The 13484-nt window shown below is 38.5% G+C and overlaps 1 protein-coding gene across 5 annotated transcripts in view; it reads left to right on the forward strand.

The window, feature by feature from the left end:
- The window catches only part of AOAH (acyloxyacyl hydrolase), a 180274-nt gene that overhangs the window by 8035 nt on the left and 158755 nt on the right, over nucleotides 1-13484 (forward strand). For all 5 annotated transcript variants that reach the window (XM_043463197.1, XM_043463198.1, XM_043463196.1 and 2 more), the window contains exon 3: nucleotides 11491-11586. In XM_043463197.1, coding sequence (XP_043319132.1) covers nucleotides 11491-11586 — 96 coding nt within the window. The remainder of the gene's footprint in view (nucleotides 1-11490; nucleotides 11587-13484) is intronic.

A 13484-nucleotide genomic window follows, 5' to 3' on the forward strand; every position in this document is an offset into this window, starting at 1 on the left:
GAATGCAATTACTCTACACTGAAAACTACAAAACATTGTAAGGAGAAATTGAAGGTGCTTTACAGAAAAGGAGAGATACTTCAGGCTAATGGATCAGAAGACTCAATAGTGTTAAGATAGCAATACTCCCCACATTGATCTAATAGACTAAACGCAATTCCTTCAAAATTCTAACATCTTTTTTTTTTTTTTTAGAAATTGGCAAGCTGATCCTAAAATTTGTATGGAAAAGACAAAAAGCCAGAATATCCAAAAATTTCAAAGAAACCAGGTAGAGAGCTGACACTATCTGATTCCTTACTCCAAATCATACATAATTATTATTTCAAAATAGATCTTACACCTCAAGGTGAAAACTAAAACTAAAAACTTTCAGAAAAAGTACAGAAGAAAAAGCTTTGTGATTTTGGACTGGGTAAAGACTCTTAGATATGACATCAAAAGAACTACACAAAAAGAAAATACAAGTTGTACTTTATTAAACATTTTGTTCTCCAGAAAATATCATTAGAAAGTGAAAAGAATATTAAGAAACTATATTCACAAATCATATAGACATCAATATAGCAATTATTATTTTAGTTAACACAAATGATAATTTTCACTTTCAGAATCCGAAATTTTAATGTATGCAGTGTGATACTCAGCAGTGTAGAAATTTCAAATTTCAATAGATCTGGGTAGGAATCACTAGCTAGCCTGTGAGCAGTTGAATCACTACTTGTCTGAAAGGCCTCAGGTATATTGCTTAACCTTTCTGAGTCTCACATCTCTCATCTGTAAAATGGGAAGTACCAATCTCATGAGGTTGCTGTGAGGATTAAATGAGATATAGTTTGTGAAAACACCTAGTAGAGAGCTGAAAGAACAAAGGTCTTTTCATAATTTCCTAAAACTTATTGAAGCAGAAGGTAACTATTAAAAAGCTTATTCAATGAGAAACTGTTTGATAAAATACAACTTATTATTTTTTTGTAGTTATAAAAGAATATATGACTTCCATAGAGATTTTAGAAAATACAGATATTTTTAAAGAATGTAATGAACTGTAGTCCCCAAACTCAGATGATCACTATTGATATTCAGGAATATTTCCTTGCAACATCATCTAGGTTTATATTTATAATGAGTTTAGATCTTGTTTTATTGTTTTATTTAATTTCTAAAGTTGGATTGTTAAGTAGACAAATAAAAGTAAATAGCTTTTTCTTTCAACAAAATGTTTGTGAGAAATTTGGCAGTAGTAAGTTGTTGCTGGCAGGTGAGAACTTCTCAAGTTAGCAATTAAGTTTGTGGATAAAAATGATTGGGCATAGTCTAAAATTATTTCTCTATCTATCCATTTACTCATTATTTGTCTACGCTTCTTTCTATTCATCCATCTGTCTATCTATCCACCCACCCATTAATCCATCTTTTTCAATCCATCCATCCTCTCTCTATCTTAAAATTCAAATATAGAAGTAAATGGAAACATAAAGTTATACTCTTCTGAAAGAAAATCTGATTGGTTTATTTCTTTGATAATAAGATCTGACTTTGCCATTTAGGTTTATACAGAGGACATTTTTCATAGCTTGAATGAACTATATCTGCAGCTCCAACATTTGACAAAAAATGTCTGTGAGGTACACAATAAGATAAAGAATTTTACCTCAAATGTTGTATAGGCAAAAGTGTATTGAAAAGAATAGTATTTCAACTTGCCAATTGTTTCTGAGCATATTAGTTTTTAACAAGGTCTCTTTAAGTGAAATTGTAGTAGGTAGAATTAAAAGTTAAGTCTTAATAAAACTTTATTTTATATTTCTCAGAAATTGAGAAAGTGAAAGGCTCCATTGATTGGGCAGCAAATGTTTTTGCAACTCAGTTTTATCAAGTTTTTTGCTTTCAACACAATTGAAGGGAGACTTAAATAATTTCAGTGATTGATCACTTTCAGATTTTTGACATTTAACTAAGAGGAGTTAAGGAATTGAGTGGCTCCAGCATATCAGAAGTCCTTCCATTCTCTTTTACTTATTTAAATAAGCATGTTTTCTCAGCTGTTACCTCTTTAAAAATGAAAAATAAAAACATTAGGGTTAGCAGATATAAGCTTTTATATATAGAACGGATAAACAACAAGGTCCTACTGTATAGCATAGAGAACTATATTCAATATTCTATGATAAACCATAATGGAGAATTATATATTTAAAAAAGAATGTATACACATACATATATATATCTGAATCACTTTGCTGTACAGTAGTAGTTAACACAAATCGTAATCAACTATACTTCAATTTAAAAAAAAAAAGACATGATACTTGAGATGAACCTTGTGTCTTTAAATGAGTAAGTAATATTTTTTGAAAGTATAGGTATTAATTGAAATAGCCCAACCATCTCATCAAAAGATGTAATTCCAAGAAAATTTTACCTTTATTTAGAAACTGTTTATCAAACTGACAATACATATTGCTTAGACAAGTTAATTTTACTAATAAAGAAAATTCTATCCAGAAGAATTTTTTAAATACTTTCAGTGTTTTATTCACAAGAAAGTAAAGGTTTTATTTAAATTTTATACATATATTTAATGTGAAAAAATACCTTCAACCATAAAAATACATTATATTGGGATAAAACTCTAGTGGAAGGAAAATTCAGTGAAGTAGACTTTTCACTGAAATATGAGCTCAAGGAAAGGAATTATCAATGCAAATTTTTCACTGTGAAAGAAGAATTTGATCATATATTTTTAAAGTAGATGAGAGTAGGTATAAGTCATTATACTATTTAGATTCTTTTGGATATATATGGAAGATTAATGTAATTTTTCTATTGCAATATTTACAATCTTCCTGGAATTGTACCCCTTTCAACTAACGGAACTTATATTCCTTAATAATATTTTAACATCCATTAAAATGTGGAAGGGTACAAAGCTTTTCAAATTTTTTTGAGGGGTTCAGAGCAAAATGTTTGAAAACCATTTATCTATATTCTAGTGGAGAAGGAAATGGCAACCCACTCCGGTATTCTTGCCTGGAGAATCCCAGGGACAGAGGAGCCTGGTGAGCTGCCGTCTATGGGGCCGCACAGAGTCCGACATGACTGAAGTGACTTAGCAGCAGCATATTCTAGAGCATGAAGCTGGTGGTCTGTAATCTGACCTTCAAGCCTCTTCATGATCTGTCTCCTTCCTAACTTTCTTAGGAAAGAACTTTCCTTTCCCATAGAACCTGGGCTCTAGTCTTGGCCAGCTCTTCTCCTCACATTCAAATCTTTAGAAATACTACTACTCTCTTCCTGAAGTCTTTTCCTGCCTTTTTTTCTGTCAAATAAGGTCCTCCCATCTCATAACACTCAACTCCTCCAGGAAAATGTCACTAGTTAGCAAAGGCAGCGTTAGTTTCTTCTTCCTATGTGTTCCCAAAGCACTAACAGGTCCCTCCACAAAATACTTGCAGGTTGCAATGATTAGATTACTTTTCTAATCTTCAGCATTTCTTAGTGTTCTGTGATTTCTCTTATTCTTTGTATACTCAAGCCTCTGAGCACATAGTGGACGCTAGTAAGTATGCATTGAATAAGAACAAGATGGATTGACTCCCAGTGTCCTCACTGTCATTTCTTTATCATTGTTTGTATATTTCTAAATTTTATATATTTCTAGATTAGCCAAGCCCACTATTCTGTATTTCTCAGCACAGTCTGCTAATTTCCTCTTGCTGCTTTGGTTGGACTCTGCCCCCACTTGGACGCCCTTAGCCTTGTTCTCACCAGTAATTGTCCAATATAGTGCCTCTTTCACTGCCAGTATTTTTGGGAGAGATGGCAGTTTAAAACTCACTGAGCATTTTCTCATAAAAATAATATTCCAGGTGATGATTGGGTTTAGGACACAGAGCCTAATCTGCCCAAATACATTGAAAATACAAGATATCTAAAATAAAAGTAAATTCAACCATAGAAAAGTAAAAAAATTAGTAATATTACATGTTTTTCAAAAATAGGTTTCTGAGCTTCTATTTTTAAAAAAGAGGCATGGAGGATAATGTCCTTTACCCTATGATGGTCTCAGTAGGTGGGGTAGAAACTAACCTTGAACACCCACTCTGTGCCAGGCACCATGTGCATTCTATGTGTTGTGTCACTTAATCCTCACAAGACTTTTGCCAGGTTTTCAGATAGCCTTTGCCGAATTACAAGTCTCTGTGCACTTACACAGCAATCATTTATTAGCCCGCAATCCTGAGGGTTGGCATTTTTTGATGGGCATTGTTCAGTGGCCCTTGAGCTGGTCTTGGGAAGGCTCACTTCTGCGGCTGCACTCAGTTGGTACATGGTGGAATGATGAGCCGGATATTTAGAATGGCCTCATGGCAACTACGGAGAAGGCAATGGCACCCCACTCCAGTATTCTCGCCTGGAAAATCCCATGGACGGAGGAGCCTGGTGGGCTGCAGTCCATGGGGTCGCTAAGAGTCAGACACGACTGAGTGACTTCACTTTCACTTTTCACTTTTCTGCATTGGAGCAGGAAATGGCCATCCACTCCAGTGTTCTTGCCTGGAGAATCCCAGGGATGAGGGAGCCTGGTGGGCTACCGTCTATGGGGTCACACAGAGTCATACACAACTGGAGCGACTTAGAAGCAGCAGCAGCACAGCAACTTCACACACACACACATTCCCAAACCTGGTAGCTGGCAGACTATTACTGGACTTTCCCTTCATGTGGGCTCTCCAGCAGACTAGCTCAAGCTCATGGCTGTGAAATTCTAAATGGGAAAAATTGAAGATGCAAGGCCTCTTGGGGTCTAGAGTTGGATCTGAAAAGCTGTCACTTCTACATACTACTGATCAAAGCAAGGTCACAAGGCCAGATTCAAAGGACTGGAAAATAGACATCACCTCTTTGTGGGAGGAAGTGTAAAATGTCTGTGACCATTTTTAATGTATACCACAAAGAGGACTTTATTATTCTGTTCTGTGGGTGCCAAAAATCTGGGTTCAGAGAGGTTAACAATCCTGGCAAATATAACAACTCATAAGTGATAGAAAGCAAGATTTGAATCCAGGTCTGTCTGAGCCCCAAATTCTTCACTCTCTACTGTACCATGGCTTCTCCCTTCTCTTTCCTCCCCTCCTCTCTCTTTTCTTCTCCTACCCTCTCTCCCTATCCATGTCCAGACTGAGAGAAGAAAGCAGGAAAAAAGGTGAAAGTGTAGTATTCACAGCTGGGCTGTGTGCTACCCTATCTGGCTTGGTAACTAATATCTTAGGGAAACAAGGCTGACTGTAGGATCATTTTAGGTGATTGTTTTCCTACCTTTCTTTCTTATTTCCTTTTAACCAAAGTGAGAAAGTCTGGGGATAGAGGTTGTTGGTTAGAATTACAACATAAAAAACTATATCCTCTGCTGATATAAATCTGAGAACAGAATTTAGGCATTTGTGGAGGGGCACTGGGCTGGGGAGATGGTTCATATGGGAAATGAACTTGAAAATGTCATGCTGGTCCAACAGGGATGCAAGGACAAAAATCCGGGTGAGCTGTGACTCTAAACCCTGTGTTCTACACTTCTCTGGTACCCAAACCAGAAATGAAAGAGTCATCCTTGATTCTACCTTCCTCACATTTCTCATCGGTTCATTAATAAATCCCTTTGGGTCAACTTCCACAGTAGATCCCAGATTTGTCTATTTTCCTCCACTCCCACTGTCAATCGTTACTCTATCCAATAAACCATCATCTCTCCCCAGGCCCAAAATAGCCTCCTTCTTCATCCCTCTGCCCCCATATTTGCCCTCTAAGATCCTTCCTCCTCAGGACAGCCAGCATGATATTTTTAAGACATAGATCAAACGGAAGCAGCCCCCTCCTCAAAACCTATTCATAGCTCCCCATTCCTCTCAAGTTGAATCCTTACCTCGTTTGCCATCTACAAAACTCACGGACCTGACCTACACCTATGTCTGCGCCTTATCTCCTAATGCCAGGTTTTCCCAGTCTTATTGCCATCAAGTGGGTATCAGCTCTTCCTGCCTGCAAAGCCTTCCTGACCCCTCAAACTGCTTGCTCCTTTCTATTATAGTAGCCATTTTTGTGTGTGTTCTTCAGAGACGCCTTCTCTCTCTATCAGCTCTAGCTAAGTTTTACACCATCTTCGTTCTTATTGCCTTCTGTTACTTCATCCTGTTCCTTTTCTTCATTGGACCTAAAATTATTTATAAGTGCATGCATGCCTCCTTGTTTATGATCACTTTTCCCTAATGGAGTACAATCTCTGAGAGGGCAGGAACCATATCAGTTTGTTCCCAGCATGTACTCACAGCTCAGCATGGTGCCTGGCATCCAGAAGGGACTACATACTGCGTTCCAGTCTCAGTTCCCTTGCTCTCTAGCTATATACTTGGCAAGGACCTAACTTCTCTGAGCCTCTGACTTCTGGTCTGTACAATGAGAGCAATAATTCCTACAGTGATGAGTCAAGTTGTTGTGAAGTTTAAATGAGATGAAAATGTATGCAAAACTCTTTGAAATCTGAAGAGGATATTCTAGCCATGTGATGAATTATTTATGCCCCAACTCGGGGTCAAAAAGGAAGTGCAGTCAGGCCGACCCTGGTTCTGACAACTGCCAGGTGCTTTCAAGGCTTCTCGATGAAGTGTAGGCTTCAGACAAATGGGAAATCTAATAGACCTCTCTCTGCAGTTGGCCGCATCTCCAGCCAGCACAGATATGATTATAATTAGAGTTTTAAGAGTTCTGTTTCATTTCAAAAAGATTCCATGGTACAATCTGCAGTCTACCTGAGATGTGTGTCTAGAAGCAGATTCCTGTGGCAGGTGTTTTTATTCTAGCCTATTTGCTTCTTTTCTTACAATGTCAGGGGTGTCTGTTTCTATTATACTCATTATTTTCAGTTGCCAGGTGAGAAGAGATTTTCCATATGGGAGATTTCAGATGGTGACCACTGAGCAAAATACATAGTTCTCACCCACTCTCATCACTTCTTAAATGAACAGTAGCTTGGACAAACTTGCTTCAGCAAACCCAGGCCTTTTTATTAGCAGCCAGAGAATGGTCTATAATGGGAAGAATTACTCTGCTCATGCATTTCTCCAAGGGAAAACATTTTTTCAGCCTGTCAAGACAGTGAAACCTCTTATTAGAAACTATAGCAAAGTCAATTTATCTATTCTTGTTACTAAAGGATTCAGGACACACCTCACTGCAGACCCTAAATTAACAACCCAAGGGGAGTTGAGCTTAATGGGCGGGGATGTCCAAGTGAGTGGGACTCAAATCAAAGCTGAGCCCAGCATGGGCGTTTACATATTTCAAGCCCCATTACCTGCTTTTCTGCAGAGTTCTTTTGATCATAACAACTCTTTGCTAGGCAGTGTGGCGATAGTGGCAAGATACACCCAATCTTTAGAGACAGTTAAGTTTGGGGGTAAGGGGTTCCTTTTTATTTAGGATTTGCCAAGTGGCACTATCTAATTAGTTCCTATTTAAGCGAGTAGTGCTAAGGAGCCATGAGAGTCATCAGTCCTTGTTGGGACTGCTCTGAGTAAAAGAAAACGTCACCTCTGTAAGGACAAAGAAGCAGGTTGGTCTCAAGCAGCACAATTCTCTTTGCATTTGTCCTTCCATGCCAAGGATGAAAACAAACAGGTATGTACCTGTGTGTTTCACATCCACTCTGAGTGACAAATGCTGCAGCTCATTGATGAGACTCTATGAAGTGACTGCTATGCAAGAGCTCAACCCAACCTCTACCGCATTCTTCTTGGACCCTGAGCTGTGTGTTGTGACCATTTGGTGTAGAATCTGCTGGCTGACTTAAGAGAGGGTGCTGGTTGTTGCACTGCAGGATGAGGAGTGGAGCCATCATGAGCCGTAATGAGATGGGACAAAGAGTAAGCAATGTTATCCATGAGATGACTGCGCTAGAACACACAGTCAGCTGCACTCATTAACCCTCTTCTCTGGAGGTCTTCACTGAGTGACCATTGAACTGTCCCTCAGGTGGCTCTCTAGTCAGTTTGCTTCAAGTCAGCCCACGTCTCTTATCTCCTTCCTCCAAGCCAGGCACTCAAAGTTAGAAATAGGAAGACCCCAATCCTGCCCACAGGAACTTACACTCTAAGTGTAAACTCTTTTTTTTTTAATTAATTAATTTATTTTAATTGAAGGCTAATTACTTCACAATATTGTGGTGGTTTTTGCCGTACATTGACATGAGTCAGCTACGGGTGTACATGTGTCCCCCATCCCAAACCTCCCCCCACCTCCCTCCCCACCCCATCCCTCTGGGTTGTCCCAGTGCACCAGCTTTGAGTGCCCTGCTTCATGCATTGAACTTGGACTGCTCATCTGTTTCACATATGGTAATATACGTGTTTCAATGCTATTCTTTCAAGTCATCCCACCCTCACCTTCTCCTACAGAGTCCCAAAGTCTGTTCTTTATATCTGTGTCTCTTTTGCTGTCTTGCATATAGGGGTGTCATTACCACCTTTCTAAATTCAATATATATGTGTTAATATACTGTATTGGTGTTTTTCTTTCTGACTTACTTCACTCTGTATAATAGGCTTCTGTTTCATCCACCTCATTAGAACTGACTCAGAAGTGTTCTTTTTAATATCCAAGTAATATTCCATTGTGTATATGTACCACAACTTTCTTATTCATTCGTCTCCTGATGAACATCTAGGTTGCTTCCATGTTTTAGCTGTTTTAAACAGTGCTTCGACAAACATTGGGGTACACGTGTCTCTTTCAGATCTGATTTCCTCGGTGTGTATGCCCAGCAGGGGGATTGCTGGGTCATATGACAGTTCTATTTCCAGTTTTTTAAGGAATCTCCACACTGTTCTCCACAGTGGCTATACTAGTTTGCATTCCCACCAACAGTGTAAGAGGGTTCCCTTTTCTCCACACCCTCTCCAGCATTTATTGTTTGTAGACTTTTGGATAGCAGTCATTCTGACTGGCATGAGATGGTACCTCATTGTGGTTTTGATTTGCATTTCTCTGATTAGGAGTGATGTTGAGCATCTTTTCATGTGTTTGTTAGCCATCTGTATGTCTTCTTTGTAAACTCTTGAGAAGAAGTTCCAGAAGGTTAGGTAACTTGTTCAAAGTTACACCATTTTAAGTGACTAATCCAGTATTTGAACTTTGTTTTTTAAAAAAGCTTATTTTTTATTTCAAAGCTTCTCCCTTTTTAACTATACCACACTACATCCTCTTATTACATTGCAACATAATTACTTATAATTATTTTAAATTGCAGTTATTAAAATGTATTTAGCTCCACCTAACTTAACAAGTGATTAGCAGAGACATAAATCAAGATTGAAAAGTGCATTATAAATGTTATAAATATTCACGTATATTATATATATTTTATGTTTTTAAAAATGAAATTTGTTTATCTCTGGATGATTTAAGTGATGTTTATCTTTTTAACACTGCTATTTTTAAAATGTTCTGAAATGAGATTGCATTGCATTCATCTTTTGAAAAAGTGTTAGTTGCTCTGTTGTGTCCGACTCTTTGTGATCCCATGGGCTGTAGCCCCCCAGGCTTCTCTGTCCATGGCTTTCTCCGGGCAAGAATACAGGAGTGGGTAGCCATTCCTTTCTCCAGGGGATCTTCCCAGCTCAGTGATTGAACCCCAGTCTCCCACACTGCAGGCAGATTCTCTACCATCTGAGTCACCAGGGAAGCCCCCTTTCTTGAAAAGTTATTGGTAAAATAAAACAAAACATATATGAAAATGTTTTTAAGACTGTAAAGTGCTAGTAAGTATCAGCTACTGAATTCACTGCAATGTAATAAAGCCCTCAATGCATGGATTAGGTTAAAAGCACATCTAATCCACCTTGGTGATTGAAGTCGAATGCCCCAGAGGAAGGTGCTCCCAGAGCAGTAAGACTGGTTATCAAGGTTGAACTATCTCAGATTTGGTGAGTCCAGCTTTGCCAAAGGGTACAGAACAACTGAGGCCAAAGCCTGATGAGGTGTTGCAATGTCTAGAAAGTGTAAGTCTCTCCTCCTTTATTGGCAATCTCTCATTCTATGGGAGATTTAATTTCTTTCTGTCTAAAGAAGCCCAGTTGTACTATTCACATCTGTTATCAGCCACTTTCCCTCAAGGATTCCTAGTGGGAATTTGGTTTTAATGACACTGCGTGTGAACTTGGGTCCCCAGCTCCTTGAGAAGATGGATAATAGTAAGTTGATTGCTGGGCCAGCCACCCTGGAACTTCTTTATTTTAGATGTAGTCCTTCTTTTGTCTCCTTGGAAACCAGCCTCTGCTAATAAATGCCACTCCTCTTATCTCAATGAAGCTGAACAGTTTCTTCTCAAAGTTACTGATCTTTGACCAACCAACCCCTTGTGTATAGAAGGGGTTAACCATTATCATACATCAAGGTAGCTTGAGGAATATATTCTTAATTTAACCAAAGGTTCTTTCTAGACACTTATTGTATTGGTACATGCTTTCAAGCAGAGTGATTTATAGCTGGGAGGTAAAATAATATTTTACAATAGTGTTATGGTTTCAAGCTTCCCTGGAGGCTCAGATGGGAAAGCATCTGCCTGCAATGCAGGAGACCCAGGTTCAATCCCTGGGTCAGGAAGATTTCCCTGGAGAAGGAAATGGCAACTCACTCCAGTATTCTTGCCTGGAAAATCCCATGGTCAGAGGAGCCTGATAGGTTACAGTCCATGGGGTTGCAAAGAGTCGGGCATGACTAAGCGACTTCACTTTCTTTCTTTCTTATGATTTCAAAGCCATCTTCATTTGTACTATTATCTCATTTAATCATCACAGCAGCCCTACAGGAAACTTAAGTACTTTGCAGTGAGGAAGCCAAGGCTTAGAAAGGATGCACGATAAGCCCAAGATTCAAGGGCAGGACTCAGTCCCAGGTCTTCTGACTCCAAATGTTGGGCAATTTCCACCTCTTTTCTGCAATTAAAAATCTGAGCCCAGGTCATAAGCTGAGCATGCGTAAGGTGGGAATGATCCTACTCACAGTGAAGCTGTCTACTGCAGAAGGGAGGGAGAGCAGATAGCAAAAGCCAGTGTCCACTGAGCTTGTCCTCAGTGCTGGCTGGCTGTCTTCTACACACTAACTCCTACAAATGGCATCTCTTTCCCCCATATGATCAAAATGAAATGGAAATAAAGAAAGATTCAACTACTTCCCTGAAGTCACATAGCTTAAAAGTGACAAAAGTCAGCTGATAACCTGTCTTTCTGACCCCCAAAGTCACAATTTTATCATATTTCACTAAAAACTCAGCACACTCATTCCTGTGGTTGATTATAAAAATCATGGCAAAAAAAAAGTTCTCTGTTTTGGGAAGGTTTGTGTTCTTAAGGACTCACGTATATCCCGCTTTCTTCTTCCAGTCCTCCAGAGAAGCTTTCCATGTGACATAGCTGACTTCTCTTCTGCTCCCTGCAGGGTGTGTGCTGGTGGTGTCTATCATTGAACAGTTCACTCAAGTTCACAACTCGACGGTCCAGACCTCAATGGAGAGACTGTGCAGCTACTTGCCTGGTAATGTAAAAAGGGTCACTTGGCTACGGGTCTGATTCTTTTCTTGCTCATGATCCATCATGAGTGAATGTATACCCCACATGAGTTTACAGAGGAGAATCTGACTGTGTTCTTTCTGTGAGTTGATATTCTTATGGGAATCATAGGAATTAAAAGAAACACACAAAAGAACACTCTAGGCATTTTCCCCCCAGACATTCATTTTCCATCATAGCAGAATGAGATTGCTGTGGACATTTAGGGAGTAAAACATCAAATGGCCAATTTTTTTTTATGAATCATTTATAATGATTTGCCCACCTAGTGATCATGACCTTAAGTACCAGGAAGGCCAGAAAATCAATAATAAATAATTTTCAATGATTTATGTTAATTTAACCACATACGCATTCTCAAATGCACAAACATCCCTTCTGACACAGAGCTTCATTTAGTCTGAAAAGACAATGGATCTTAAAATTCCAAACAGGAAAATAATCTGGGAACACTCCATTGATATAAATTGGATCTCAATAAAATCCCTTACACATCCTGCAAAAGAAGGAAATGATCTGTGGTTTAAACAAATTTTATGTTGTTGTTTACTTACGAAATTGTGTTTGGCTCTTTTGCAACCCCATGGACTATAGCCCACCAGGCTCCTCTGTCCATGGGATTTCCCAGGCAAGAATACTGGAGTGGGTTGCCATTTCCTTCTCCAGGATATCTTCCTGACCCAGGGATTGAACCCACATCTCCTGCATTGGCAAGTGGATTCTCCACCATTGAGCCACCTGGAAAGCCCTTAAGCAAATTGTATAGTTGTTTTAAATTTCATCAGAATGAGAATATTGATTCTATTTCCCTTATATTAGAATATTCTTAGGTGTACAATCACTTCATTGAGAGTCAAATTTTCATTCACTTAATGTTAAGGAACTAATTCTTCAAAGATGCCTACAATATTATTTTTAAGTAAGATAGTTGGACTCATGACACTTTTATCTTTGACTTAACAAATGCTGTGTCAATGGCATCAATGCACTTTTAGAAAATTTATTGCTCACAGTCACAATGTACACTCATAAGCTCATTATTGTATTTAAAAATAAAAACTAAGAGAAAATAATACACAAATACATGTGCTTGCAATGTCCTAGTCTGACTACTGCTAACATTTTGACATAATTGCATAATCTTTCTTTCATGGAATTAGAATGTGACAAATAAACTAGAAGGCGCTTTGGCCTCCCCTGATCCCAGTTCCATTTTCCTTCTACCTCTCTAGAGAGAACCATTCATGTGAACTTGATGGATATTAGCTTTGTCAAATTTTATACTTTTACATTCACTTCATTGTCTATGAATCTATAGATCATGTATAGTATTATCTATGGGTAATTTTTAAATATTTTCCTAGTAAGAGGAAACAAATGCAGAAAACCACGCAAAATAAATGCATAGTTTTATCAGCTATTGGAAGGTGAACATCTCTGTAAACATAGTCCAGAGGAACAGGGCTATGTTCAAAAAGGAACAGATTGGTGACTACTCCGAAAGTCCCATCCACATGCTCTATCCCATCAAAAACTCCTCCTTCTCCCTAAAAAAAAGAAAGAAAAAAACAAACAAAAAAACACCTGCCTGTTACTATAATCATCCTCTTGTATTGCTTTATAACTTTATCATCCAAATGGGTATCTCCAGACACCATAGTTTTGTCCAATTTTAAAATCTTTGATATGTCTTTTCAGTCCCATTGTAATCTACCAGTTCCTTTTCCATCCCTTCCTTTTCCTTGTAAGTGAGCTATGGAATTTGCCCTGTAGTTGCTGCATTTTGTTGGTGGCATTCCTGTGGGAGGATTGACTATGTTTCTCTGTGTCTGTATTTCCTGAAAATGGCAGCTAGATCTGAGG

Source organism: Cervus canadensis, chromosome 3, assembly GCF_019320065.1.
Source record: "Cervus canadensis isolate Bull #8, Minnesota chromosome 3, ASM1932006v1, whole genome shotgun sequence".
Taxonomy (NCBI): Eukaryota; Metazoa; Chordata; class Mammalia; order Artiodactyla; family Cervidae; genus Cervus; species Cervus canadensis.